Source organism: Plectropomus leopardus, chromosome 7 (genome assembly GCF_008729295.1).
Source record: "Plectropomus leopardus isolate mb chromosome 7, YSFRI_Pleo_2.0, whole genome shotgun sequence".
Taxonomy (NCBI): domain Eukaryota; kingdom Metazoa; phylum Chordata; class Actinopteri; order Perciformes; family Serranidae; genus Plectropomus; species Plectropomus leopardus.
Genome location: NC_056469.1, coordinates 16513750 through 16541726, shown reverse-complemented (window position 1 = coordinate 16541726; position 27977 = coordinate 16513750). Strand labels below are relative to the sequence as shown.

Sequence of the window (27977 nt, the reverse complement as noted above, 5' to 3'; positions counted from 1 at the left end):
TCTTTTCAATGTGTATAGTCATCTTTGCTTAAAGATTAATGCATTTGTATGCATTGATTAAACATGACAGAATTAAAAAAAAAAACAAAAAAAAACGATGTGACGTAATACCGCTCCTAGACACTAGATGTGCTCGAGCGCCCGCGCGAGTCTCCGCTCCTTGTGGTGGTTCATTTGTTTTCCTCATTTGTAACTCCCCCTCCTGTGACCAGCGGGCTGTGCCAGTTTGCAGCTAGCTAATCGGCTAATTGTCATCGCACCAATTCCACATGGTGTTGGCGAACCGTGTGGGGGTTTCTTTGCCGTATATATTTGGCCTCTCATTGAATTTTGGATAAAAAGCCAACAGCGAGTCTTCATGTCGTGAAGCCGCGCTGAGCCACCGTCAGCTCCTCTCACCAGGTGAGCGAGGTGCCAGCAGGGCACAGAGGTGCGCCATGAATTAATTTCCATGGAAAACTTGTTTGGCCAGCTCTGCAGATAGCGAGAGAAAGACACGAAGACCCGGAGGAAAAGCTAACGTTACAGATGTAGCCGCTCGACAGGTAAGCCGAAATGTGGCAGTATTACCTGTTTAAGGTCTTTAGAAACGTACAGCCTGTGTCTTAAACTTCAGCTAATAACCGTTTGTGTCAGAGCTCATTTACCACCCGCCTCTTTGTTTGCTCTGTGCGACTCCCCAGCCTGCAGTCATGTCCATTGAATACACCATTGATATCCAGCTGACAGAGTTGGGGTATACGGACATCGTGCAGTCGCGGGACACCTCGGTTAGAGAGACACCCAAACAAACCACAGCTGCACCCCCTCTGTCAGCGTGCACACCCCGAAATCCCGCACAAAGTCCACGAGATAAACCCGTCATTAAAAGCAAAGAGCTCACAGTGAATGATCCTGAAGACAGAGACTCTTCACGGCCACCAGCCCAACAGGGAGACAATCAGGGAGGAGACAATAGAGAGGAAGATGAAGGGGACACTGCAGGAGGAGATCCAACAGAGATGCAGCTGGATGTGGAGGGAGACTCCGACGACAGTGATGTTTCAGAGGTGTATGATGAAGAAGAGGTCGATGAGGAAGAGGAGGATTATGAGGAGGAGGAGGGACTGAACAATGGTATGAGTCATAAATAGATAAAGCACCTGAAAGGCATACTTGAGTAAAAATATAGACATGTTACCAAAAAAATGACTTTGGTAGAAATTAAAGTCACTTATTAGAATATTATATTAATTATCAAGTGTATTTTTATGATCTAAAATGTACTTAAGTATTGAAAGTAAAGTGGTCCCTGAAACCTGAGCAAACTGGTTTGATTTCTTTCAATAGCATGGGGAAAAACTGAAGTAGCAACTGGGCAAAAATTTCCCAAAAACTGCAAGATAAAAAAATAGTAAAAGGTGGCATAGAAATAACCTGACAAATAGCTGGGGGGGATTTTTACATATTATTAAAAAAAACAAACAAACAGGTAAAATGTCCAGAAACTACATTGATACCTCATATTATTATATATTTAAAATTATATTACAGACATTGTTGTTTATTTGTTGCTGTCCTGCTGCCAGGAAATACGCCTAAAGCACCAAATGTGTAGAAATCCCCTGCTGAAAATAGACCCCAACAAATGCCCTGTTTACTTCAGTTCATGTAACATTTGAGAAAAACTACAATGACCAGTTGTTTTATGACATTTCTTGCCTTAAAAAAAAGTATATTTTTGTGACTTGTTTTTAAAGATCTGTTATGCAGCAGGAATGAATAAGCGAAACAGACAACGTTGGAAAGCTGAACGTTGTATTAAGAATATTTTAACTTCTTTACCTTACACACTATTCAATCAGTCATCCAGCAGCACCTGTGTTCTGTAAAGTAAAATTACTGTATTTTTCACTGCAGTCTGTGTGGTTTTGAAATATTGGTTTCAGTTCCTCGTCGAAAAGGGTTGTGTGATAGCAAAGTAAAGCGGGGAAATTTTACAAAATATAGTGTACACTTAAACTGATACTGGTCTTTTTAAGTGGACCTTTTTTTAAGGTGGCTAAAATTAACCAATTGAAGTAACGTATCCTCAGTGTCATTTCATTTTATGTACATGACACCAACTTACTGTGAACAAACACGATGATTCAGTCAGTGGTACCAAATGTACACTAATAGGTCACACCTTATCTAAATTATGTCTAATTTTTGTCTCTCCGTTTTTATCTCGCCTGCTGAACACACGTCTTTAATCTAACTTGTTTCTCTCGTTGCACTTTTGATTTCCTTTTGTTCCACAGAGTCGAGTCATTCAGGCGACTACCGCTGCAGTGTCTGTGATCTCCAGCTGCCCTCCAAATTCAAGCTCCAGGACCACATGAATCTGCACACAGGAGCGCGCCCGTACTGCTGTGCTGAATGTGGAAAGCGCTTCTGCCAGATTTACAACTACCGTGTCCACCTGCGCACGCACGCCCAGAGCAAAGATCGTCTCCACTGCCGTGTATGTCTGAAGGAGTTCCCCACACAGGATGATTTGACAGTCCACCTGTCGATAACTCACTTTGAGAATGAGTTCTACGAGTGTGACCTATGCAAACGCGTGTTTACGTCCCTGAAGGCATGTGAATACCATGTGCAGCAACACAAATGTAGGTTGGATGTTGTATGTGAGGTATGTGGCCGCCATTTCTCCTCTCCAAAATCTCTCATGCGCCACCGGAAGAGGGCGTGCCATCGCAATTTTAAATGCACAGACTGCACAAAAACCTTTACTAAGAAGAATGCTCTCCTGAAACACAGCTTCTCCCATCTCGGTTTGTTGCCTTACACCTGCATACGATGCCGCCGCCACTTCCGCCTGGCAAAGCTGTACCGCCAACACAAGTGTGAACCCGAACGCATTCACTGTGTGGCGTGTCTGAGAGAGTTCCTCAGTCAGGAGGACTTCCAGCAGCACAAAAAGGACACAGGCTGCTGGGGCAATCAGGAGCCTAAAGGGGACGAGATCAGGTGTTTGGAGTGTGGACAGAGATTTGACACGACTGAAGAGCTGAAGAAACACGCTGGAGCTCACCAGAGAGTGCTGAAATGCGCTGAATGTGGAAAGGGGTTCCGGTCGGCCTTGCTGTTAATGTCCCACATGGGCGGTCACGCCGGCAAGTCGCCCTGCCTTTGTCAGAGCTGTGGACTGGGCTTTCCCCACCAGCAGAACTATGACAGCCACCTTAAGACCTGTGGACAAACCCCTCAGCCTGCGGTGAGTGTGGGCCATTATTACAGTGATGTTCAGTACAAGTTTAATTCAGCTACCAATTTCTGAAAGAGTAACTAAATGCCGTGCAGGAAAAAAAGCAGTTTGTCACTGCCCACTTTGGTCGAAAGCTTCAAATTTGGCTCACCTCTGACCACACAGAGCGTCACTGAGCGGTGCAGTCAGCAGAGCGCTCACAAGTACTACTGAGAGTCAGGAAACAGCTTTATCAGGGTTGATAAGTTAGTTTTTAGGTATACATTTCAGACTGATATCTTAACTTTCATGCAGCCATTGGTTATAGTTCAGCACGATGAAATACAGTTTGAATGATTCAAATTTATAGGAAAATGAAATTGCGGTGATATGAAAATTCCTTGAGGCAGCTCATCTGGCACTGAGAGCAGACACTCTGACATCCAGGATATTGGAGTTGGTTTCTGTAGAGCAACATTTTGATACAAGAAATGACTGAATTTGCACAGAGCAGTCTCAGAATTTATTGTCTATGTTGTTTATTGTCTGTAAGCCTCTGGGGCCAGCGGTCAATATTTTGGGGGTTTTCAGTGTAGCCAGTGAATCTGGGCCAAGACTTTCTCATCAATGCACTGATCAGTGTTTACAGTTTGATTAGCCACTTCAGACGGGACCAGACAACTTTTTGGCTAAACTCAATTAACAGATATCCATATATGAATGCAGATAAATTAGAAAAAATGCTCATTAAAAACCTTAATAATCATCATCCGACGATAGCTGCTGGGTCCCTGAGATTGCACTTTGATATTAAATCAGCAACCTGGCATTAAATGTCTTACAAACTGCACAAAAAAAAAAAAAAACAGTAAAAGATTACAAAGAAATGACCTGAAAATTGCCTTAATAAGAGAGAGCGAAAATCAATAGAAAATCATCAAATAACCAGGAAAAACATCAAGAAATCTTTATTTATAATTATATGTTTAAAATGAGCCTTCAGAGAAAGATATGCACGGCAGTAGGGTTGAAACGGTTTCATGTCAAACCACGGGTGAATTCCCGATGCTTAGTTTTACCGTTTTATATTTGAATTATCATTAAAGGCATGGTAAATACTGTTCAAAATCAACCAAAATTAGCAACACTCTCCCAAAAATCAGGCCCAGCATGCAATGTGGGTTTGTTTTGCTGTTGGCTTGTTTACAGAGTGGGCGTGCAGCTGGCAAACCCACTGGCAAATGCACTGTGTGGTGATGTTAGAAGTTAAACTGTGGTTGAAACTCACCTGAAGCACATTAGAGATCTCTCCAGCTCTATTATACTGGCATGTCACACTTGTGTTTCCTATTTTTCTTTGGATGACTCAGATGTTCTTGCTGTGTTTCTCATTTTTAGAGTGCTCCCAAGAAACGCCAGGCCTCAAAGATCTCCTCATCTGAGACCACGAAGGTCAATGCAAAACCGAATCTAACGATTCCGACAAACACAGCTGCTGTGTCTGCTGTCGTTTTAAACAACGCCGCCGCTGTTTCAAACAACCCTGCTGCGCCACTGAAGGATTGCTCCAGTCCAGGACTTGTGACGGGGGATGTGTCTTCTAGCTCTGGTCCATCAGACGGATTATGGAAGCTAACCCTCGACAAACAGCCGCCTCCAGGTGTTAAACTCGTCGTGTTTCTTCCTGTCTGTGCAACTCAAACCAACGGCCTGACACTCCCACCTGCAAACTCTCCCACATTACCGGTTCCAGCTATGCAGGTTCAAGCAGCTCTCTCGCCTTTTTCAAATGAACATTTAGGTGTGAATGCTGCTCTTGGAGCGCCGCTAAATAGCCCTCTGGATTTAGTAACAGGGATCAAACGAGATCCAGAATGGGACACACCTCTGGATTTGTCCAAGAAGTGTAACTCATCTAAGTCTGCTCTGAGTGATGTTCCTCTTCCATCTATTAAAAATGAGCCAGGAGAATTTGAAATCTCAGGAGAGGCTAAAAGCACTGAAAAACAAGTACTTAAGAACAACTACAGCAAAGCGATTGTTAAAGCAGTTCCAGGAGAGACAGATACGACTCCGTTAAAAATGGATCCCATGGATCTCTCCAGTTGTAATGTTGACACCACATCCTCTGGACTAAAAATAGACATTAAGAAAGAGCCTCAGTCTCCTGGTCCTGGTCCTGGTCCGGATTCTGACTCCTGTTCATCTAGATCTTGCCAGCTGACTGAGAAAGACATTAAAATGGAGACTGACCTTTCACGCCCTGCTGATGTAGAGAAATAAAGATTTTCAATGAGCACAAAATAAAAAAGAATAAAATCCCATCAGTGGTCGCATTCCCTGCTGGACGATGCATCGAAAGTCCTGCAAAGGATACACCTACTGCTGTACCCGAAGCCACGTAAACCAAATATGGAGGTGTCATTCTGCAGCCAGAACAATATACTACTCAGTATTGTATATATTTCTGTCTAATCAGTGTATCTACCATCATACCCTCTTATGACAAAATGAATTTTCTACTTTTTCCACTATTATGAATAGACTCTTGATAAAATCTAGTGACTAGACTAGCAGCTGACCGTGTGACTTTTGGTTTAGTAAAAGAAATAATATTGTTTCTTCTGTAATTTAAACAAAACATTCCAAGCTTTTGCTTATTATGGCTCTTTTTTTGTTTTTTTAATAGAAAGAGGATAGATATACGCACATCATGTAGCTGCAAGGCTATCAAAAAAAAAAGCACACACGAGAACAACAAGTTAACGCAACCGCCACATGTACTCCATGCCACACAAGTTTATTCAAGACAACTTTACATCTCACTTGGATCTTGGTCAGGTCATAATTTTTGTCCATGTGTGCGCTTTTTTTTCTTTTTTAATTTCATTTTGGGTAAAGTTTGTGGTTCAGGCCATGAGAGCAAAATGGTTCTGTAACTGTCATAAAGCCTATGCAATGTCATGCAGGATTTCTCACAGCATTAAAACATATTCCTAATTTCTACCTTTATGTTCTTGTTTTTGTTTGGGGGTAAATTGCATCTTTAGGTTTATTAATGTGTAATACTTTAAATGAAAACACTGGATTTCTTCATATTGAGCTGAAAACTTGAAACTATGTGCATTTTTGTGTATAGGCACTTGACCTTTAGTACTATGTTGAATATTTAATAAATTAAAATAATGGTACTGATCAGTAACATGACATTCTGTCACTTTGTGATTTACATTTGCAGAATCTTTACAGTCTGCAGGTATCGTTTGAGGTTTTTACTGAAGGCAAATAAAAAGTTGTCCTTGATGGGAGATCACTTCATGTGACATCAGCTTTTTGTTTTTAATCCAAAAAATGTGCCTTGTGTCTCTCCTTGAACGGGGAAACTCAGAAACACCGCGTTACATCCCCAGAATCAGGTGAGTATTTTACTAAAATCTAAAATTAACTGATTACTGTGAGATGGATATAGTTATACTAGGTAACATTTTCCTTTAAGATGACTAATATCCTGTTTCAATGAGATATAATCAGCAGATTGTTATAACACATAAAATCCTAACAAAAAGCTCCTATGCCGATTAACTTTGTAGTGCGCTTGGATCTAATTAATCAGTCTAGGTATTGTGATCATGGGCCAACTGTGATGATTACATAACTTCCTTTAAAATGTTTACATTAATTTTAGGTATTTGGTTGTTTTAAATTGGAAACAAAAAATATTGGATTAAACAATTACAAATCCCACATCTAAAATACTGTTACACTTCTTTTGGGGTTGATCTTGCAAAGCAAACTTTCAACAAGATGTAATGATTGCAATTTTTTTTTTTTTACATTTCTCTGTCTTAATACATAAAACACTGTTATACACTCAATTTAAACTACATTATCTAACCTTAATGTAGTTATGTGCCAAATATATTCATAGAGGCTAGTTTTCTGGAATATAAACCTTTCTAACTTTACATTTAGAAATGCTATTAACAAAAGTCAAAACCTCATTTAAAACCTCATTGGTCTTAAACTCTGAATTCTGGCTTGATTACTTTTAAAAACACTGTAAGAGGGCAATGGGCAACAAAAGAAGAAATGGCCCAAACATTTGCTAGAAATTCATGAAAAGTACAATAAAATTACATGGAAATTAGAAAACAAACAAATGTAATTATTTAAAAAAAAAACATAATTAAAAAAAAATGAAATTATGACCACTATAAATATAGTTCTCCCGTGCATCCCCCAACCCCCCCCCCCCCACCCCCAATCTTTATAAAAACAATTTTTGAAATTGCAGATTTCTTGCAATTTGTCAAACACTTATTTCCAAATTGCTCCTTTTTCCCGTGTTTGCTCAGGGTTCAAAGTTGTTTTTTTTTTATCATTATTGTTAAACAGATATAGAACAGGTAACTTTCAGGCAATGTTCCCTAAAGATTTCGTCAAAGTTATCCAAAAAATAATAACATTTAAAGAGCCTTTATGGAACATAATCTAAGAGTTATTTAACCCTTATAAAAAAAAAAAAACTACAACTCGTGTCACATGACGTCGAAAGAACCCGGAAATACAATATCTGCCAGGTGACGAGATGTTTTAACGGGAGTAGGCTACAGTAGAGATGCAATGATGTAGAGAAAATAATAATAAATAAAGCAACGTGCATATTTTTTGTCGTTTTCATTCTTGTTGAACCTTAGTGTCTGATATAGCCTTCTGAAGTCGTTGATTTAAAGCTAAACCGTGGATCCGACGTCAACACCAGCGTTTGTTTAAATCTTAAATTCATGGACAAAGACAAGTGTGGCGACATTGTAAGTAGGCGACCCGATTATTCACATTATTTTGAGAGGAACTCGTGTTTTCAGCTAAAGTTCTGCGGTGTTTATTTAATTGTCAAAACACAGAAACGTGGACTTTTGGTCATTCATTCACCCAAAACGTTGAGGCTGTATTTGTGATGTGTGCTTGTTGCAGCGCGCTCAGTGCTCCTGGATGGACATGCATCAGTTCATTGGTGATCTCATCGCATCTGGAAACACCTTGAAGAATCAGCCAGATGTGCTGAACACAGCGTGGGGCGTGGCTGCCGCTGGAGGAGGAGGAGGAGGAGGAAGAGGAGAAGAGGCTCTGCGGTTCAAAGGTGCTGCACTTGAACCTCGACTACAAACTCGACCTGCACGAGACAAATCAGAGACAGAGCCAGGCCGACACACCCAGCCCGGGACATCACAGAGGAGGACAGAGACCAGAGACAGGAGAGAAGGTAAGAGATAAACAAAGATATTTGCAATTATTATCTATTCTGTTACTATAATTACTATTTATATTCCTATTGTTGCTACTTTTACTATTATTTTCATCATCACAGATCTATTCTTACAACAGAATGCCGTCCCCAGGTTTAGACCAAACACAGACTTACAATTAACATCTACGCTGAATTTCCACGCTCAACAATATACTTGATGCACCTCTCTTTATCTCTCTACTTATCAATACTTATTTTTTTTCTCTCATTATAACTAATTAATATATTTAATTTTGTTACTATGGTTACTGTTTTTTTTCTTTTGCCCAGTGGTTGCTATTATGTTTATTACTTGTTTCTCTATTTGCTATGTTTTATCTTTTTTTTTCTACGTCACCAACATATGCGCTTGCACGTACTCACGCACTGCACACACTCTCTCACACACACACACATAGACACACACATAAACTCACGCATGCACAACTAAGGGCACTAGTATCGGAAAATCTAAGTAAAACGATATGTCTTCCACCTGCGTGGTTGTTGTTGTTATGACTTTCTGGGCACTTTTTTGTTTGTTTTTGTTTATTGTTTACCTTGTTTTATTCCCGCCCCCCCCCCCCGTCTTCAACTGTGTCATATGTGTCCTCTTGTTTATCACTTGTATTGCACAATAAAATAAAAATAATGCAATAATTTTCTTGATTTAACTTCATTGTAATTCATATTTCCTCTATATCCAGATGTGCATAACGCCTGCACCTGCCCTGGCTGCCCTTACTCCACTTCTCCACCTTCCTTTGAGACTTTGAAACCCAGACAATCTTTGTCCTCACCCCCACGCTCAGATGCTGTATGCCAGGCCAAAGACCTCAGCAGCACAGCTGCAGTGAGCCTCAGCATGTGCTTACCAGACACCACTGAACCAGGCAGCACCCCATCTGAGCTGGAGACCAGGTCGTCCGGCCAGCCACAGAGGGAGGATGCAGACAGAGGGACTCAGAGCCCAGACGAGACCCCTCCGTCCTCCAGCTCCTTGTCCCACCTCTCCATGTTTCCCTGCTTGTGTTGCCATCGCAGCCTGCAAACCTGCACTCAGATACTGGGCCACCAGGAAGGCACAGATTCCCCATTTTCTCACACTCACGCCCATCATCATTTTCATCACCACCACTGTCCGATAGCCTCTTGTTTACCCTGCCCGCAGCTCGCCCGCTCTCATGCTCCACAGCTCTCCGGCCCTTTTCCCTGCTTGTCTTGCCAGCGCTCTTTCCCTGCCTGCACTCAGGTCTGCCACCACCAGCACAGACAAACACACACTGCGCAACAAGAGGAAAGAGGCAGGACGGCCTTGTTGTCGCTGCATCCCTGCATGCACTGCTCTGCCTCTTTTTCCAGACCATCCCAGTTGCTGCAGCACCAGCGTTCTGAGCACGCCCACAAACCATCCGGCTTCCTCTGCACAGAGTGCGGCAGGGCCTTCAACTCGCACAGCAACCTCCGCATCCACCTCAATGTGCACACCGGCGCCCGGCCCTACTCCTGCTCCGACTGCGGGAAGAGTTTTAGCCAGTCTGGGGCTCTGAAGATCCACAGGCGGATCCACACAGGTGAAAGGCCATATTCTTGCGGATTTTGTGGCAGGGGATTTCCTCATCTGGCCGGGGTCCGGGCCCATCAGAGGACCCACACTGGAGAGAAACCCTACTCCTGTAGCCAGTGTGGGAAATGTTTCACGCAGTCAGGAGCTCTGAAGATCCACATGCGCATCCACACAGGAGAGAGGCCCTTCATCTGCAGCTTCTGTGGGAAAGGCTTTTCCAACCGCTCTGGGATCCGCTTCCACTACCGCACAGTCCACGGTCTGGACCCCGAACACGCCGGAGAAGCTGGAGCTGGGGATGCATACCGTGGACAAGCAGGCCGTGCTTATCCACCACCAGGGCGTCCCAGGACTTTTCCTCCAGCCAGCGTAGGTCTGAATGCACCTAACAGCACAGATATCAGCTCACACGCAGCTCCACACTCCAGAGACGCTCCTGTGTCGACCGCTGCTCATCCTGGCAGTGAGAGCGGATCTCAGTCAGAGTCAGGCAGCAGCAGGGAGGGGCTTCTGTACGCATGTGAAGACTGTGGCCTGCGCTTTAAGGATGCCCCGTCCAGGAACAGACACCAGACTCTGATGCACTACTCCTCTGAGGGGAGAGAAGAGGAGGAGGGGCAGAGGAAAGAGTTAAGCTCAAACCAGAGGGTCTGCGATAACGGTGGAGAGTAAATCCACGCTGTCGGTACAACACAGCAGGCTGAACATAAACAACAACAAAACACAAGAGTAAATAGTATTCAAAAACAAGTGTCGAAATTATGTGTTCAATATGTGCTGTAGCTGAATATTGCTCCTTTCACTTTGACAAGTCTGTGATATAGCATTACCGCTTTTTAGGCTGTTGTACAAATTAAAATTTTAAATTTCATATTTGTAACAACTCAGAGGATTTTAAGAAGAGATACCGTTTATATTATATACAGAAGCTCAATTGTGCCTGTTTTTGAAACAGGTGTTTAAATGAATGATTTTTGAAAGAAGTTCACGCTTTGAAGAATTGGTTGACATTTTTCTATTAGTGAGGAATCCAGCCGCCTGTTTGTGCAGCTTCATCACTGCTACAGGCTTCAAGTCTATTTCAAAATAACCTTTGCTGCTGCAATCACACACACCAGGCCAACTTCTAAAAGTATTTTTCTCAATACAGTTGTTTTATTGTGCCTTATTCAGCAGTGGAAAAGGTTAGCAAATTCATCACTAAATGGGACACCACAGACCTTTTAAAAGCATTTTTTTTAGAAAAATGCATTACATTGTTGAAGGTCTTTTAGTAACAATTTCAAATATATCGGATGACTACCACTGTCACCTGACCCTTCTTGTACTAAATGGCTTGTAAAAGGAAAAAAATACAATTTTCTATCTCCTGTTTTCCTCTGTGAACAACAGCAATGTCACATCATCTTATTTTAATCAAGTAATTTAATCTGTTGAAGACCTGTATTTTCCATACAAAAAAATCAAAGAAAGCCAAATGGACTTTGCATGGTAGAGAAAATGAAGGAATACAGAGTTAAGTAATATGAAATTGCTGCACAGTGGCAAAAAAGGAACGACTTACAAGGCCATGTACTGTATGTGTTTTTTAATGTTAGAGTTTTGTGTCTTGCTCGAGGGCACTGCAGTAGGTTTTAATTCATGTAAAGTTGACACCACCTTGCCTGTTGTGCCTTTCTGTGTTATACTACAATCCAAGCATTTATTTTAAACCAAATTTTGTTTGTTACTATGTTATAAATAGATAAAAAATATATATATATGAGGAGTGAGAACCAGCAGACAAAGAATTACACAATAATTATTGTTTAAAGCTCAATAGAGCCACCTAGTGGTTATACATACTCATAGCAACAATTCCAACCACTTTGTTACAGTGTACCATTTATAGTGCTTCTTTTTTAACAAATCATGTTGAAATTTTGCATTGTGATACAATGACAATGTTTTGTGAGGACAAGTAACATATTTAATCCACTTTTTTGCATTAACCTTTTAAATTCACTGAAGCATACATTGCTGTATGTGTTTTCTGAAAGTGCAGCTTGTGATTAAACATTTAAACAAACAGTATCTTTGAGACGCGACTGAGCCTGTGTTTTCTTTGTGCATCACAGGATACTTCCGCTGTACAACAACATACTTCCTGGAAGGAAATATTTGGTCCATATGGCTCTCAGATCATCGGGAGTTGTGTACCCTCATATATACATTCTGGACCAAAGTGACTTTTCCACCGTGGGTACATCGCTCACTGAAGTTCAGATCAGTCAGCATTAGTACTCTGTGGATAACACTCTCCAGCTTGGTGTCCACTTGAGGTCCCAGCACACATTTTAGCTCAAGAGAGTCTTTTTTCCTGCGTGTCTGAGCTTGCTGTGTTCACAAAGGCTTCTCATATGTGTGCTTCTGTAGTAAAGAGTCACATGACTTCGGCTCAGCGTAGATCACACTGACAGGCCGCGGGCCATTGACATGAAGAGCAGGAGTGCAGTAGCCATTGGACAGCATCCTGTGTGAGGGACAGTCATACTGGGTGTGGCTGGGTGTTCTGGTAGCAGCAGTAGCTGCGGGTGTAGGAGCTCCATGTGCATGACCGTGAACGATCCCCGCCAGAGTTGGCAGGTTGGACTCGGAGGGCTGCTCACTGAATGGGGTGGCGTACTCGGGCTCTGGGGGAAGAGGCTCGGCGTACTCAGGAAGGTTGCCAGGAGTGTCATAATGGTTGAGGGCAAAGGGGGTGGTGTAGCCCTCATCTGAGGCCGGTCTAAACGTTGACCCAACTTTCTGCCCAATAGCTGCAACAGCAGGCTCTGCATAGTCTAGAATGGTAAATAACATCAAATAATTAAAAGAACAAGTATGACATTGCATTTCTATTGAAATAAGATGCAACAAACATTGACATGGGTATCCTCTAAAACTGGGTTGGGGAACTTCCGGCCTCCGGCCCGTGTACGGCCTATGAGACCATCTGATCCGTCCAGACACGCTGTTCTAAAAATAAATATATAAACTCGGGGGGAAAAATGTCGACAGCAGTGACTTTTCTGGGATAATACTGAGGGCTATACATGTCCGAGTCAGGTTCAGGGTCAGTGAACACAACACGTGAGGTTACGTGCCATCGCGCGATAACATTGGGGTTTGATTGACAAGTGATATGCATCATGGCGAGTGCCAAGACCAGGAAGGTGGATGCTGAATGCCGCTTTTTTTTCAGGAGAAATGGACAAACGACTATTTTTTGACTAAGTAAAAGGCAGTTTGTGGCGTGGGGCGTGCAGAGACGAAAAAGGCCAATCTCGAGCGTCGTTACAGCGGGAAACCTGCTAAACTGGAGGAGTTGAGGACAAATGCGTTTTGATAAAATTAACGCTCTTTGTGGGAGTTGGGTTTCCCAACATTCAGCTGTCAGAAGACCACAGACCGACAGAGACAATGTTAGGAGGACAAGTTTTGTGGTGAGTCAATTAATAACTAAGAAGCTGAAACCCCGTGTTTGTGAAGCATTGCCTCGAGAGTTTGTGAATGTTTCTGAGTGTAATTTACTTATAATAATCGTGAAACCGTGATAACTGGGTTTTCATACTATCGAAATCTATAATCACTGCATCATATGTGTTCATAAATTTAGTATGGCCCTCGGAGGACTTCATAAAAGTTGAAATGGTCCTTGATAGAAAAAAAGGTTCCCCTCCCCTTTTAGAGTCCAAAACAATGGTTCCCAACTGGTAAAGCTACAGGGTCCAGATTTCTACCAAGTCATTTGTTAAAGGTCCACAAATAAGATAAAATGCCACATTTTTAAGTTTATTTCACACAATATAAACAGCATGTTGGCTTAGAATGCACACAAAACTATTGCAAGAATACACAGAGACAGCACTTCAAAATAAAAGCTCTCTGCCGGAAACTCACTGTACTTAGAAATAGAGTGGGTTTTTTTTGCAATCTTGACAATTTCACATATCACTTGTGGTCAATTAAGATTGGATCCGTGACCCACATTTGGACCGCAACCCACCAGTTGGGAACAACCCATCAACATCAGTTTCAGTCCATTACTAACCTTACATGTACACACTTATCAGCCAAAACTTTAAAACCACTAAAAAGTGAAGTGAATAACATTGATCATCTCATTACAGTTCAATGTTCTGCTGGTAAACTTTGGGTCCTACCATTCCTGTAGATGTCAACTGACACGCACCACCCACCCAAATACTGTTGCGGACCAAGTTCACGCCATCATGGAATCTCCCCGAGGTCAGCGCCCCCCAAGCAGGACGATCTGCCATGCCACACTACAGACCTGCTCAGGAATGGTACGAGGAACGTAACAAGAGCTCAACTTGGCCTCCAAATTGCCCATATTCCAACCCGATCGAGCATCTGTAGGATATGCTGGTTCCTCACCTCACAGCCGGCAGGATTCAAAGGACCTGATGCCAACAACTTGGTGTCAGACACCACAGGTCACCTCCAGAGGTCCTGAGTCCATGTCTCGATAGGGCAGAAGCCCCACTGTGGATCGAACTTGGCTCTGACCAGTCGAGGAACCGACACAGGAGCTCTGGGGTACCTGCAGGCCCATGGATGCTCGCTCAAATTGGCATCTGGGGAATTTAGAGGCCAGGGTGACGCCTTGAGCTCTTTGTCACGTTCCTTGGGCCATTCATGTATTTACAGTTATTCTCTGTGAGTTTTCCTTGTAAAATTAAGTTTCATTTATTTATTTGATAAAATTCTAAACTCGAGGTGGACTTATTTTGCCATTCCCAAGCCTCAGGATAGCTAAAGGTAAAGAATGAACCTTTATGCATATTATTTGAACAACTTGCTGTGGACACATATAAAGACATAATAAATAAAAAAAAATATGTTCAGTGGAATAAAGGAATTCATTAATAGAATAATGTTAACTTTGATTATCAATAAAATAAAAAACAATGAAACCAATAGAAATGAAAACACTTACAGAGAGTTTAAAAGACGAATAGCAGAGGAAGTAAGAGATTTTGAATGGCGGTTAGTTTCACAAGCAGGTAAAACATAATGATGCCCTGACAGCAACAGACAAAATTCACCTGCAAGAACTAAAATACTTGTCCCCTTCTGGACAATTTGATGAAAGAAATCTTACTAACGCATCTTTGGATACCAAGGAAGAGTCTTTTAGGATAAATTGCTTATTTTAAGCTGTAGTTTCTGGTCAATGCTTCTAATTTACTCAGTAGCAGTTACATATTTGGCCAGTGTTGAGCCCCTGCATGAGCTGCTTGGCCACCAACAGTGTCTCCTTTAACTAAAGGGACGGGGGCTGACAGTGTAGGATGCAGATTTAACCAAACCCAAACTCTTTGGCCCAGCAGAGGAGGCTGTGGTGTGGGAGGCCTAGACCTTACTCAAGAGCCCGCAGGGAGCCTCGGAGCCAGAGCTATTTTAATTAGACAGGCTTTAGTGAGGACTCTGATTGTCTTAGCTTTGACCCTCTGTCCTGTTTATCAGTGGACCTCTCAGTGAAGGGCCCCCTCGCTGGGGGAGGGGATGGGGGAGGCAGAGAGGGGTGGTGGTGGTGGGGGGGGGGGGGGTGGGCTGAGCGCTCTTTATCGAGCTCCAATTAAAGGGTCTCTTTCAGAGAGGCTCCGTGGACCAAAGAAAGGAATGTTTATACTGCGTCTGGGTGATGGGCTGAGCCAGGGGAAAGAATGGACAGCCCGCGGAGAGAGCTGTTTGCCTGTCAGGCCTGGCATGAGCCCCTCAGACTGACCACTGAAGCCAGTTAGTGCAAGAAAGATGGAGGAGGGAAGGCAGAGCACCAGTAAACTCTGAATGGGCAATGAAAAGACTATAAAAAAGGCAGCTGCTGGTGACAAGTGTAGTAATACGGAGGCACAGCAGTACTCTGTTAAAAAAAAATAAAAAAAATATTTCTCACCATTAAGAGGAGGGCTAGGTAGAGCATCATGGACATTTCGCTCCAGAGGATAAGAGATAAGCTCCGACTGTGTGCAGGAGAGACTCTTTGCCTGGAAACTCTGACAACCTACTTGACACAAACACACACAGTGAGAGGCTTTTTACAAAAGACTGAAAAATACTGTAAAGTGATCAAACAGCACTTGACTTACTTGTGGGTAAAGAGTACTTCATTTGTGAATCTTTTTTCCTATATGAACAAGGAGAAGAACAGAGAGAATTAAAGTATTATACTAGATACAGTTTCGGAGGTGTGCTCTGAATACTGGAGCATCACACTCAAAGCTGAGTTGATTAGTCAATTAATCGCTCGACAGACAAATAATAGGCAACTATTCCCAAACATTTTCATGGAAAAAATTTCAAAAATTTTCCATGAGTTTTCAAGGACCCTTTTTTTTTGCTTGCCCCAATGCCTGTCGTTTTTCAAACATATAATATTCAAACTTTGTTTTAACATAATTTCAGCATCCTGCATAATGGGTTCAAACACCGTCGGAAATTTGAAAATCCAACAGTTATTTCTGTTTTTATAGTTTCTGTCTTATGAAAGGTGTGATTTTTGGTTTTTAAAGAAAACATGCCTTTCAAAATTTTAAGGAAAACAAACAAACAGTATCACCCCAACTTTATACGTTTTCTATTAAAATCATCAAAAAATGTTAAAGAAAAAGAAAATCGTCAAAAATCTAATTTAAAAAAAAAGATTTTAAAAGAAAAACATGCCAAATAAAAAAAAAACAAAAAACAAAAAAAACATAAAACCAATTTTTAAAAATGTTTTCTATTAAAACCACAGTATCTTTGGCAGTCACCAAAGGTATTTGGGCATAAATAAAATAATAGCATTTAATGTATAACAACAGTACTCCTCCATGCGTTATACATATATTTCAGTTTGTGTGTGCAAACTGTACTTGAAAATAAATCAGCTCTGAAAAGTTTATAATACAGTACCTTCTCTTCCACCAGACTCCAGCCAACAAACAACTGCCGCACATGATCAGGCCCAGCACCACTCCCACCGCCACTATTACTGGCTGACTGGAGCCTACAGGAACGGAAGTGTCTGGGTAAGTAAACAGTTGTTTAAGTGTGAGGAAGGAATGCAGTTTATTGCAATGGACACAATGTTGAGAGTGAGTGAATTATATATAACATTGTTTTCACTAATCTGAAGTGAATTCTCCCTAAAATAGACATGCATTCATTCTTAATGCACACATATAAAATAAGAAAGTATTACTCACTCAGTTTGGTCTCCACTAACACTGGGCCCTCAGTTGGAGTTGGGCTGGGCTCTGGTGTTCCCATGTTTACTTTGATGGATGGAAATTCTGTTGGACAAGTAAGACAGGACATCATTATATCAGGAGTACAGACATGAACTCACACTGCCAGACAGATCATGTAAACAGATCAAGCTGATAAGTATCTAGAATACGGACCGGGGGCTGGGCGTGACCTTGGTGTCACCTTGGCCACAGGGCAGCCCAGGACTTGCACCTGAGCGGCAGCTCGGCCGTGCCAGCTCAGCGGCTGTAGCCGGACAAATCGAGCCACCACAGGAGGGAGAAAGCTGTTGAGAACCCTAAGGTGGCCATCAGTGTAGGCCTGAAACACCTGGAAACCATAACAACCCAGTTACTCATTCACAGAGAAACAGGAAGCCCGTACTACAGGCTCAGCCACTACAGGAGCTCTGTTTGCTCGCCAGTTAGAGGCATTAAGTGAACATCAGTGAGAATGATGCAATGCATACCTTTTTTTCTCTGCTGAGAGCACCTTTGTAAATCTTCCAGGTTTTTCTGTCCTTGCTGAAAAAAACACTGAAGGATTCTATGTAGCGCTCGTTTGATCCCGTTGTTATTATTCCTGAAAAAACATGTTTTGTGTTCAACGTATTACTGTAAGATACTGTCAAAAACAAATTGATACACTGCGTTGACATTTGGTTGTACAATTTGCTATGTAAAGATACAGCAGAATGATGAGGTCCTGATCAGAGTATGAAGTTGTGCTCCCTGCGTGTGTGTGTGTGTTGTAATCCAAGCGTCTCTGTTTATTATTGTCGTAAACGTGACGGCTAATGCATGTGAGACTCTAGAAGTATGTCCAAATAGTTAGCTCATTCCCGCCTCGAATATCTGCGCCCACACAGTGCTCAGTAGTTCCCAAACACAAGCATTGTAGCTAAAACCTAACTATTTAAAACTGAGCTGAAAGTGAAACTCACTCTCTTCAAAGCCATAATCCAAAACTATGATTTTATTGATAAAATATTCATAATAAAAATTAGCAGTTTTCTTTGGAGGAATGTGAGAAGAATGTTGTTAACACAAATTCCAGGTTAACACGACATGACTTATTGACTTAAAAATGGTAATTTGTGGGTGAAGTATTTCTTTATGTCATTAAATACCATAGAAAACATTTTTTTAAGCTAAATACTATTCTAGACCCTGTCTGTCGCCCACGCTCATTCCTTAAAGCTCAGTCTTTCAAAACAGGTCACAAATAAAGTCTCATTTTTTTAAATGATTTTTAAAATTTCCTCAAAACTATTTTTAGCAAATATTCAAACAGCAGTCATTATTGCATTTTTTGGGGGGACTATTTTCAGTAGCGGATTAATACACATTTGGTGTCCTAATGAGTGTTTCTGGCAGGATGCAGCAGGACGATGTGTGTGGGTTTTGACCAACAATTACTTACTATGGCCATATTCATCTTAATTAGAGAACAGGTCAACCAGTACAACAGTGTGACTCACTGATGTGTTTCTAATAGTTTTTGGACAAAAATGGAGGTCAGTGGCACTGGGAAAGAACTTACTGTAAACCAGGCTTTGGTACACACAATACTTTTCAGTTGGATTAACTCATTGCGGTTTTTTTGTCTTTTCATGGGATTTGTTGAAAATTAACCCCCCCATGGAATATCATAAGACCTATCCTTTTAACAGCTAAATTAAAGTGAATTAAAATGTTTCTATAAATAAACATATTTCACAAACACATTCTAATTGAACATTTTTACCTGTGATAGTGCTTCTATCACTAAGCCCCAGCTCCACCCATGGCTTCAGATCGTTCCCGTCTGCTGCCCAGAGTAGGAACTCATTGCTAGTATCCATGTTTCTGGAGGACCAGAACATTGTGTGCTCTTGGTTTTTATCCCAGAAAGATGAGGCATTTAAAGCAGTGACACTCAGGATGTTGCTGCATTCTGTTCAGGGACCAGAGGAAAGGATTAAAGTGGTTCATTATGTAAGCCAGAGTGTTTTTATACACAAATTATGTACACTTTACTTGTGCTCAATGGGATGACCTGCATAAATCAAGAAGTATTTTTTAGGAAGGCGGTAAAATCATAAAATAGTAAAATACTACAGCCTGTCTGGATAAATGGTCAGGAGGAATATAAATAATGTCTTACTTGTAGTACATTGGTTGAATATGCAAAAACACTGGGTGTGCCCTTTGAAAAATTCTAACAACATGTAGTGATAAATGTCATGTCGTACCTTTGCTGAAGAGCAGCTTCTTTTCAGATAATGATCCCCTGTGAGAGCACAGTTTAAAAGGTCAGTGCATTTACATAAAATCAAATATAAACTCATCCTGAGCTCAACAATGGCCACTATGGCACAAATGTGATCTCTCTTTTTGAGTTCGATAACAGCAGACGCACATTTTTGAAAGGATTCCATTAGCAAAGGTGGACTCATAAAGTGTAAGACTTTTCCCACGATTCACAGTGACACGACCTCCCAGACTGTCAGATGCAGCTCCAGCGTGGACAGCAGATTTGCACAGGACTGAGGTCTATAGCAGAGGGGACACACAGAGCACTTTCAGATATGAAGGCACTTAAAGGGTAGCATTAGTATTTTTCAGGCTGGACCCTATTTTCATTTTGTTATGTGTCAAATGCCTAAGGGGGGCAACACATTTTGTAATTGGTCCAGTATTTAGCAAGAGCGCTGCAGCCAGCAGCTGCAAAACACAGCATTGTAAACTCCCTGAGCATACGAACCATCAATGTACGTCCACTGAGAGTGTTTTTTTTTTGCCACAGACTGGCTCAGATTATTATTATAAGTCTGACAACATTATGGAAAGGATGCCTACAGAGAGAGACATTTTGTTAAAGAGGTAGATCCTTTTTGTTGCCCCAAAATCGTTATCGCCAAACCCATCAGACTCGATAAAATTAGGGGTGAATTAGGGGTTTATTTCAACCAAACCAGAGTTAGTGATTAGTAGATAAATGGAAAGGTGAACCACGACAGCTTTGAGAGTTTTACTTTGTTTCTGACGATGAATAAAGCATGTTTTACGATGATAAAATGCCACGTGTGGCAATGGTGATTTCAGGGCTGGTTAAACAAAAAGAATCTTACACCATAACAAAAAGGTCTGTCTCTGTAGTGATCCTTTCCATAATGTAGTCAGGCACCTATGCTGAAAACACACTAAGCAATGGCAAAGTATGGCTCGCTGCAGTTACTTTTCTCTGCAGCTGGGAGGCGTGTTCATGTGTTTTAGGCAGGGGAGGAAATTTCAGTGTTTAGTTTGGCTGCACGTGGAATCAAACAGTCTGCTTGGTGTGTTTTCAGTATTCGGATAATAATCTGATCTGGTCAGTGCCGAAAACGAGCACCTTAAGTGGATGCATACTGACGGTGCACCAGAGCCCCAAGTAGTTACATTGCAGCCTGCAGCTGCAGTCCTCCCACTCAGCACAGGACAAATTATAACAATAGTTGCTCCCACTTCACTTGACTTTAGACGCAAAAACAAGTGAGAATAGGGTCCAGGTTGAAAAGTTTACATCTTGAGATCATGAGTCGAAAAAGCTTGACCGATAAAATGTGGTTCACTTACATCTCTGTAACCCTGTTCAGAGTTTCCCCAAACATCCCCTCTGACATCCTTACATCCAGCAGGGCAGTACACGCTGAGAGACAGTAAAACAGCATGTGAGAAACACTCAGTGTTACACTTAAACAGAATCTATTATGGGAAATATAGAGGTCAACCACTTACCTCAAAAGCTGCGAGCTGGAATGAGATCCTCGTTGTAAACAAGAAATGAGATCTGTAACAACAAAAAAGATGTTTAAAAAAAAAACACCCTGCGAGAACGAATTCAAACTTTATTAAATATGTATTGGTGTACTTAAATAGTATGATGTGTAACTCAGGCTTACATAATACTCAACACAAAAGCAGATTCTGTGTGAGACGGTCTAGCATGCACTGTGTGTGCTATATTAGGCGATGAGTGGTCATCGCTGTTGATCTGACTAAGCCCTTTGTTGCTGTGACTTTGTCACAGTTCACGAGTACAGTGAATGGTCCTCGTGTGATCACAATTAACAGACAGTAGCTTGTATGTCTGAACATGGGCTTAGCTCCAGACACTGGCGGATTCATAAACAACTCTGTAAAAAACAGGAAACTATGATACATACTGTACAGTGCGGATTACTTCACCCAGAGAAAAGGAAATTATCTCTAAGTATAGACCTAGAATTCAGACCAAACAAGTCTGCATGCTTATTAAAATGGTACACAGGAAGAACCTCAGCCATTGTCTCATCCAAAACATTAAAACATGTATGTGTACATGTTGAGAGTTTAAATATGTGGACTTCATAACTGCTAAATCAACAGCCTCTGGGGCCGCAACAAACATGTGATGGTAGTGAGTCTGCAGTGGTTAACAGGGTGCTGATGATGAGAAGGAGGAGGAGGAGAGAAAAAGAAATCAGGCACTTGAAGCGCCAGACTGAAGCCTGAGGCCTCACTCCATTCAGCCTGAGAGAAGGAGGCCAACTCCTGCTTTCTGAGCAAACACGCCAGAGCAAAGATAGCGATGGAGGATGAATGCCAATAAGAAGTGACTCATGGTCTCACAACCACACATCAACACACAATACACAAGGGTGAATATTCACATAGACATTGGTGTTAAAATTACACAAGTGTAAACTTGTAAATGAGCAAATTTGCGAAATTAAAGTCAAACTATGAATAAGGCCTTTGTAAAGCTACGTGCCCAGCTACAGCACAAAATGAACAGCAGTGTAACCTCAGATGCGGGTCATAAACAACATTCATTTACTCATTATAACCATGTAAGCACTTCATTTATAGCAATCAGACGGTTACGAATGTCTTACCTGGATACCGGTCTGTGGCGTAGGACAGTAGAAACCCTCTTCCAGAGCGGTGTGGGCCGGACCTGAAGGTTATTGTCACTTCATTGCTTGTGAGTGTCACATTTTTCTGTGATGAATCAAGCTTCCCACACACTGGACCTGTGAACACGCAGACCCACAAACTACATTTGTAAAAGCACATAGACACAGATGTAGACAGAAACCTGCACAAACAGCCAATTGCAATCTTGAATAATGAAATATTGTCAGTCCCTTTGTCAGCATATATTAACAGATGCAGATGTAATGAAAATATGGCTAACTTTTGTTTTGTGTTGCTTCGGGTGTCCCCGCATTTACTTTGGAAGCCAATAAGAGAAAGACACAACTAACTTTAGCACTATCTTCCTTTAACACAGTGGTTTAATGTTTCTATTTGTGGCTATGTAAGATTAATAACTGTAATACGACGATGGTGAGAAAAAGTAAACTTTGTTTTAGTACCATTCATACACCAGGGTTACATGTCAGCCAAACAGATTTGGTTGTTGGTAATAGTCATTTTGTTAAAAAAGCTCAAATGAGACATACTGTATTTAGGCTGTGACTAATAATTATTTTCATTGTCGATTAATCAGTTAATTATTTTCTTTATTAATTAATTGATTAATTGTTTGGTCTATAGAATGTCAGAAATTGGTAGATTACGTCCTCAAATCTCTTGTTTTATCCACAAGCCAAAAATATTCCATTTTTTTGTCAAAGAGGAGGAGTAAAGAAACAAGAAAAAAATCACATTTAAGAAGCTGGGGACAGAAATTTTACATTTTGTCTTCCAAAAATAGTCAAACCAATTAATCTGTCAAATTAGTTTACGATTCATTTAATAGCTGACAATAACTGATTCGTTGAATCACTGATAGGGACATAATAGAGAGGTAACAGACGTATTACATAACTGTCTAGGAGGAAGAGGTCAAATTCAGCAGCGACTGCGTCACATGCGAGGCGTCAGTGTTAAATTGGGATGGTTTCATAACCAGTTAAACAATACTCATATCTGCTTTAAGTCAGTCTGTTTTCCTGTCATGTTTGTATCCCGTATTGATAACTGTAAAGTGAAGAGCAGAGCCATGTAGACTACATGTAAGAACACCTTTCCAGCAGAGAAAGCTAAATAAATAAATAATAAATCATGAGCCAGGTTCTGAGGAATCCAATAATAATGAATCTTAAATCTCTCAAACCTCATTTCTGGGGCCTTGTCAAACTTTTATGCCCTCAAGACATGACTTGATACACCTGGTTGGAGATTGTGCATGCGTCTGTTGTGAAATTGGGTTTGCCTCTTTTGTCAATGTGTCAAAGGAATGGCATGCCCTGTCTGTATTCCACAATCATTGATGGGAGAATTACAGAATCAAAAGGAGGTATTTCAGAAAAGGACTGACGCAGGAGACAGGAGAGCACTTCTAGACACAGTGATCAGACCTCAACCTGAGATGCTTTAAAAAAAACCCACCACACACAGTATGTTTCATCAGCAGTGAACAAGCTTACCCAGACGGACTTCTCCACTCTTGTCTGTGATCACGAGAGAGCCATTGCTGCAGCCCGGACTGCTCTCAATGTCAAAATCCCCAAACAGCAATCGCAGCGTTCGCCCCTCTGACACTCGAAGCCTCCACTTACACCAGGAGTTGCTGGGGTAGGTGCCTGGATAGTTCTGAGAGGCCAACGTGCCTGACTCGGTGCCCAGCAGCGTATGTCCACAGCCATTACCTGAAAGCAAAAAAAAAAAGCAAAAAAAAAAACATTTTACAAGGTAGATCAAACAGTATGTTTAAGGACAGTTTTATTCCAAAGTTAGATGCCAACCACTCTCTAATGAAGAGTCTCTTTTAAAAATGACAGCTAGAATCATAGAGTCATTTTCCATATTTTATGTCAGTAACTCTCACGAAAAAGTTGTCTTTGTGAGGATTGAACCATTTTTAGTTTTGGAAATAGCAAAAGGACAAAGCTATTTGTAGGCAGATCTAGCAAAAATAAGTATTTGTATGGTTTTACTTGCAGCCAATCACCACAAGCATTCTACAATTTAATGTGACATGTGATTGGCCCATTACAGCAGCAGCTACAACCTGTACAGTCTGTGTGGTGAAGTTGAGTGCGGTGTATTTGACAGAGTTGGCAGTTCAGCTTGCAAAGATGTCAATTTTTCTATTTGTATCATGGATATCGAATGAAGTTCTCTATCAGTACTTGTGTAACCTTTAAGATACTGGTATTAGTACTCGTATTGTAAATATTCAAACGATACTCAGCTATACTTCTGAAGGGGGGATTCTTAGACACATCATGATTATCTCCTTAAAGGTTATGTCTGGACGCAGAAGAGACGATAATCTGAAAGTTAAAACCCAATTATCGGCCCTTGTGATCCCCTTTGTAAGACGACGCTGTAGCTTCATTGCGGCTGAACCAAGTGGATGATGAAACGTAATGGCTGTAAAAAGTGTCAACTTCTCGTTCTAACCGCGGCTACTTCATGAGTTTTGGTGAGGACGGCTAAACATGAGCAACCACAGATATATACAACCGGCACTCCCTGGCTTAAAAACTACTGTATGGAAGCATTTTGACTCCTATGAAGTCTCTTCCATTTATCACTAATTTTGTATTAATAAAAGATAATGTAAGTGAATTCTTCTGTTTGTTTTAATTATGGATCAATATGTTTTAAAAGCAGCAAGTGGTCACACAGTGAGAAATTGATTGATGACAGTTTAATAATCAAATCGTAGGCTTCTGATTTGAATCCTATGGTGAATAGAAATTCCCACCCCTAGCAAATAATAGCAACATTTTTTTGGAGCCAAAGTGGGCACATTCACTATTTAAAACCCCAAAGTGACCAGTTTTAAAATTATAGAAGACTTAAGAAACCAACAAATGTTCACATTTAACAAGCTAGAGGTAGTGGATTATTGGCATTTTTCTCATTGTCTTTAAGCAAATGAATTATAAAACGTATGCCTATTAACCTTCTATTGATTGACGTATTGATTAGTCGCCAAATTATTACAGTTGTACAGTGTAATGTCAATCCCCAACCAGTACTGACTAAAATAATCAATTTCTCACACAGCTGATGGATATTAAAGTATTTTTTAAACTATTTAAGTTTAATTAATTATTTAACTATTTAACTTTAAACTATTTAAGTTCACTTCTAAAAATATCCATGCCAGGCAAAGAGTTATGAGCTGAGCACCCCAAGCGTAAATAAAGCCAAAATCACATAACCGCAGACAGTTTTGCCGTTAATTCTCTGACTAAATACACAGAATATTATGGGCTTTGTTAATGCGCTGTTTCAGGACATATGAGTAATAAGTCTCTTGTGGATATGCTCAGCAGACAAGGGCATGTTTGTACTCTTCTGATCATAACATTGAGATGACACAACTGTCTGTGATAGAAATACTCCAAACACCATGATATGTTCATTGGCTATACGGCAAAATTCACGATTCAAATGTTGTTTTTTAAATTTATGTATTAGTTTCCTCATAAACATTTTTTTTCTTGAATGTTGATTCATTACATCCTCTGACCTGCGGTTACCATGACTAACACTTTAGCTGGAACGGAAAACACAAATATTTAGGTCCTCGAACATCCCCGTGGGCCTCAGAAAATAAATGAGTCAATTTTGACAGTGGTCACAAGGAGATAAGTGCTGTGGGGGCGGCAGGCTCTAAACCTACCACCAAAATGTCAAGTCGTGACGTGCTCCAAGAATGGTCAAAACTTGAAAAAGGCACCAGGGTCCATCTAAGCCTATGCATCACCTCTGTCCTTGTCTTCCTTATAAGGCTCATGGAGGTTTGTTGAGGGGAAACAGGAGGATAACCTTCCACTCACCCTGTGTCACACACATCCTGCATCACAAGCCAGCCGCTTCCCCACTTCCCGACAGCTCTTCAGCTCCAAATACCATAAACCCTTGGATGTTATTGCCCCTCCTCAAGTCCCCAAAGGATTCCCTGGAAATGCCACAGCGACATACTGTAACCAGGCAACAGAGCGTGGATCTGTCACCTTCCGGTGGGAGGCCACAGAGGCTGCGGTGCTAGGGAAGTTCTGGGTGGCCGATAATCTCCCCCGCGGCTCACTGAACCCTTTTACCTACAGTCTGTCTTCAAATCTGTCTGTCTTTAGTTTCAAAATGAGACAGATATGTGTTTGGCCTGTTCTGACCAGTTTAGCAGACTTAGAAGGTGTATTACAGAGAACTGGAGTCAAACTCGGTGGCAGGATAGCACACAGTCAATCAAATGAAGCCCCGCTACGCTGTTTTTCCACTTGAGGCTCGGCTGGCAGGTCTTTACAGGTCCACACTAGCAGACAGGATGTTCACCTGTGCTACCTGTCACTACATCGCCTTATTCTGTCTTGTGTGTCAATCACAACGTTACCACACCATTGCTGAAATGTTTCATCCTGCACCCTGGCCCCGCTCTTTGCATACTTGACAAAAAAGCAAAACATGATTCAGGATAAGTAATTGACCCTGGACTTAATCATCTTCCGATGTGAGGAAACCAAGTCCCCAGACAGACAAAAAATCAGCAAAACAGATTTGTGGTTATGGCTGAGTGTTTTAGTCAGAGCCTGAGGGGCAGTAAATTGCTTTTCTATTTGTCTGTGTGTATGTAAGGTCACTGTGATTCATACTGCACATGGACTTGAGTGCTGTTGTGGGAAAAAAAGACGTTGGGAAAGGTAAGCTGTGAGCTGGGATCAGTAGGTAAACATGCACAAGGGAAGAGTATGTAAAGAATGCTACCATGACATCACATGGGCGACCTTTGCGCCTACTTCAATATGTATTGTGTATTTGTATTTTTGCCACTGACCTAAACACATATATTAACAGACTTATGCAGGATTCTTGTGGTTAATGCCATAAAAGTAGACTTGACAGCAGAACATATAAAAACGGTTAGGACTCAGTACAAGACAAGGTATCAGTGACATCAGTTATATTAACAGATAGTGATGTAAAATTAAGTAATGTTAATATAAACGATAGTAGGATGTTAGGTAGCATGCAAAGGTTGTTTTAAAGCCTGTTGTTCATTAGTAGTTCTGCCAGTGCTTTAAGACTATGTCATTACATGCCATTAAATTAAAACATCACATGAAATTAATTTAAAATAAACTAGCAGTGTGTGTTAAGCTATTCGTGACGATCAGATGGCAGTTACACTTAGTAACTTGGTAATAACGTAGTAATAACAGCTGACGTAAATGACAAGATGTTTGACATAAAGTCTCGCGACAAATTCTTTATCTTATCAAAACCGTCCAAAAAATAGGCCTTTTCTTACCCTCCTGGCCTTGAACGCCAACGGAACAGAAGCTAAAGGTGATCCAAAAACCGGCAATAAGAGACTTCACAGCATCCCGGATGTTTTCGCACTTTGTCAGCATGATTTCCAGAGCTCCGCGTGAAAAAGTAAGGTGCAAGCCCCGACGGCTCGAGCTTCAATCTGTCCTCAGTGAAAAAGTTATAGTACAAAGTACTGGATAGTTACTATTGGCCACGAGACGCAAACTCGACCTCTCATTGGTTCGCCTGAGTGTCCATCAAAGAATCCCCAAGCATTCCATTCCCAAGTAGGGGTGGGCTGATCCGAGACCAGCCTCTGGCCATAACAATAATGAATAACCACGGCGCTGAAGTTAGCTT

The 27977-nt window shown here is 41.3% G+C and overlaps 3 protein-coding genes and 1 long non-coding RNA gene across 8 annotated transcripts; 3 read left to right on the top strand and 1 right to left on the bottom strand.

Moving 5' to 3' along the window:
• The first annotated feature begins 207 nt into the window (after nt 1–207).
• On the top strand, nt 208–6529 carry wu:fe05a04 (zinc finger protein 155). The gene is made up of 4 exons (XM_042490907.1): nt 208–545; nt 684–1116; nt 2283–3241; nt 4610–6529. Exons 2-4 carry the CDS (start codon nt 693–695, stop codon nt 5492–5494), a joined length of 2268 nt encoding a protein of 755 aa, XP_042346841.1. The 5' UTR covers nt 208–545; nt 684–692; the 3' UTR covers nt 5495–6529.
• Nucleotides 6530–7812: 1283 nt separating this feature from the next.
• On the top strand, nt 7813–11102 carry si:ch211-79k12.2 (uncharacterized protein LOC568844 homolog). 2 transcript variants are annotated; one of them, XM_042490140.1, is made up of 3 exons: nt 7813–8022; nt 8186–8474; nt 9311–11102. In XM_042490140.1, the coding sequence occupies exons 1-3, from the start codon at nt 7996–7998 to the stop codon at nt 10735–10737; spliced, it is 1743 nt and encodes a 580-aa protein (XP_042346074.1). In that variant the 5' UTR covers nt 7813–7995; the 3' UTR covers nt 10738–11102. The 2 variants fall into 2 exon arrangements, with proteins under 2 accessions (XP_042346074.1, XP_042346072.1); XM_042490138.1 differs by having other exon boundaries at nt 9206–11102.
• Nucleotides 11103–11200: 98 nt separating this feature from the next.
• si:dkey-34d22.1 (discoidin, CUB and LCCL domain-containing protein 1) lies at nt 11201–27756 on the bottom strand. 4 transcript variants are annotated; one of them, XM_042490134.1, is made up of 15 exons: nt 27616–27756; nt 23777–23998; nt 22238–22375; nt 21099–21150; nt 20937–21009; nt 19741–19874; nt 19574–19611; nt 19087–19275; nt 17810–17922; nt 17496–17670; nt 17298–17384; nt 17005–17116; nt 16200–16237; nt 16007–16117; nt 11201–12887 (listed from the first exon to the last, which is right to left on the bottom strand). In XM_042490134.1, exons 1-15 carry the CDS (start codon nt 27716–27718, stop codon nt 12448–12450), a joined length of 2025 nt encoding a protein of 674 aa, XP_042346068.1. In that variant the 5' UTR covers nt 27719–27756; the 3' UTR covers nt 11201–12447. The 4 variants fall into 4 exon arrangements, with proteins under 4 accessions (XP_042346068.1, XP_042346069.1, XP_042346070.1 ...); XM_042490135.1 differs by having other exon boundaries at nt 16007–16114; XM_042490136.1 differs by having other exon boundaries at nt 17005–17098.
• On the top strand, nt 12904–17070 carry LOC121945800. The gene is made up of 3 exons (XR_006105974.1): nt 12904–13529; nt 14217–14334; nt 17020–17070. It is a non-coding gene; the product is annotated as an uncharacterized LOC121945800 (long non-coding RNA).
• Nucleotides 27757–27977: the final 221 nt, after the last annotated feature.

Coding starts and splice junctions, on each gene's coding strand:
- wu:fe05a04 (XM_042490907.1), top strand. CDS start 693: ATGTCCATTGAATACACCATTGATATCCAGCTGACAGAGTTGGGGTAT. Junction 1,117..2,282: donor GGAGGAGGGACTGAACAATG/GTATGAGTCATA, acceptor TTTGTTCCACAG/AGTCGAGTCATTCAGGCGAC. Junction 3,242..4,609: donor GACAAACCCCTCAGCCTGCG/GTGAGTGTGGGC, acceptor TCTCATTTTTAG/AGTGCTCCCAAGAAACGCCA.
- si:ch211-79k12.2 (XM_042490138.1), top strand. CDS start 7,996: ATGGACAAAGACAAGTGTGGCGACATT. Junction 8,023..8,185: donor AAGACAAGTGTGGCGACATT/GTAAGTAGGCGA, acceptor TGCTTGTTGCAG/CGCGCTCAGTGCTCCTGGAT. Junction 8,475..9,205: donor GACCAGAGACAGGAGAGAAG/GTAAGAGATAAA, acceptor CTCTATATCCAG/ATGTGCATAACGCCTGCACC.
- si:dkey-34d22.1 (XM_042490134.1), bottom strand. CDS start 27,718: ATGCTGACAAAGTGCGAAAACATCCGGGATGCTGTGAAGTCTCTTATT. Junction 19,875..20,936: donor CTGAACAGGGTTACAGAGAT/GTAAGTGAACCA, acceptor CCTCTGCTATAG/ACCTCAGTCCTGTGCAAATC. Junction 12,888..16,006: donor ACCTAGCCCTCCTCTTAATG/GTGAGAAATATT, acceptor TTACCATTCTAG/ACTATGCAGAGCCTGCTGTT.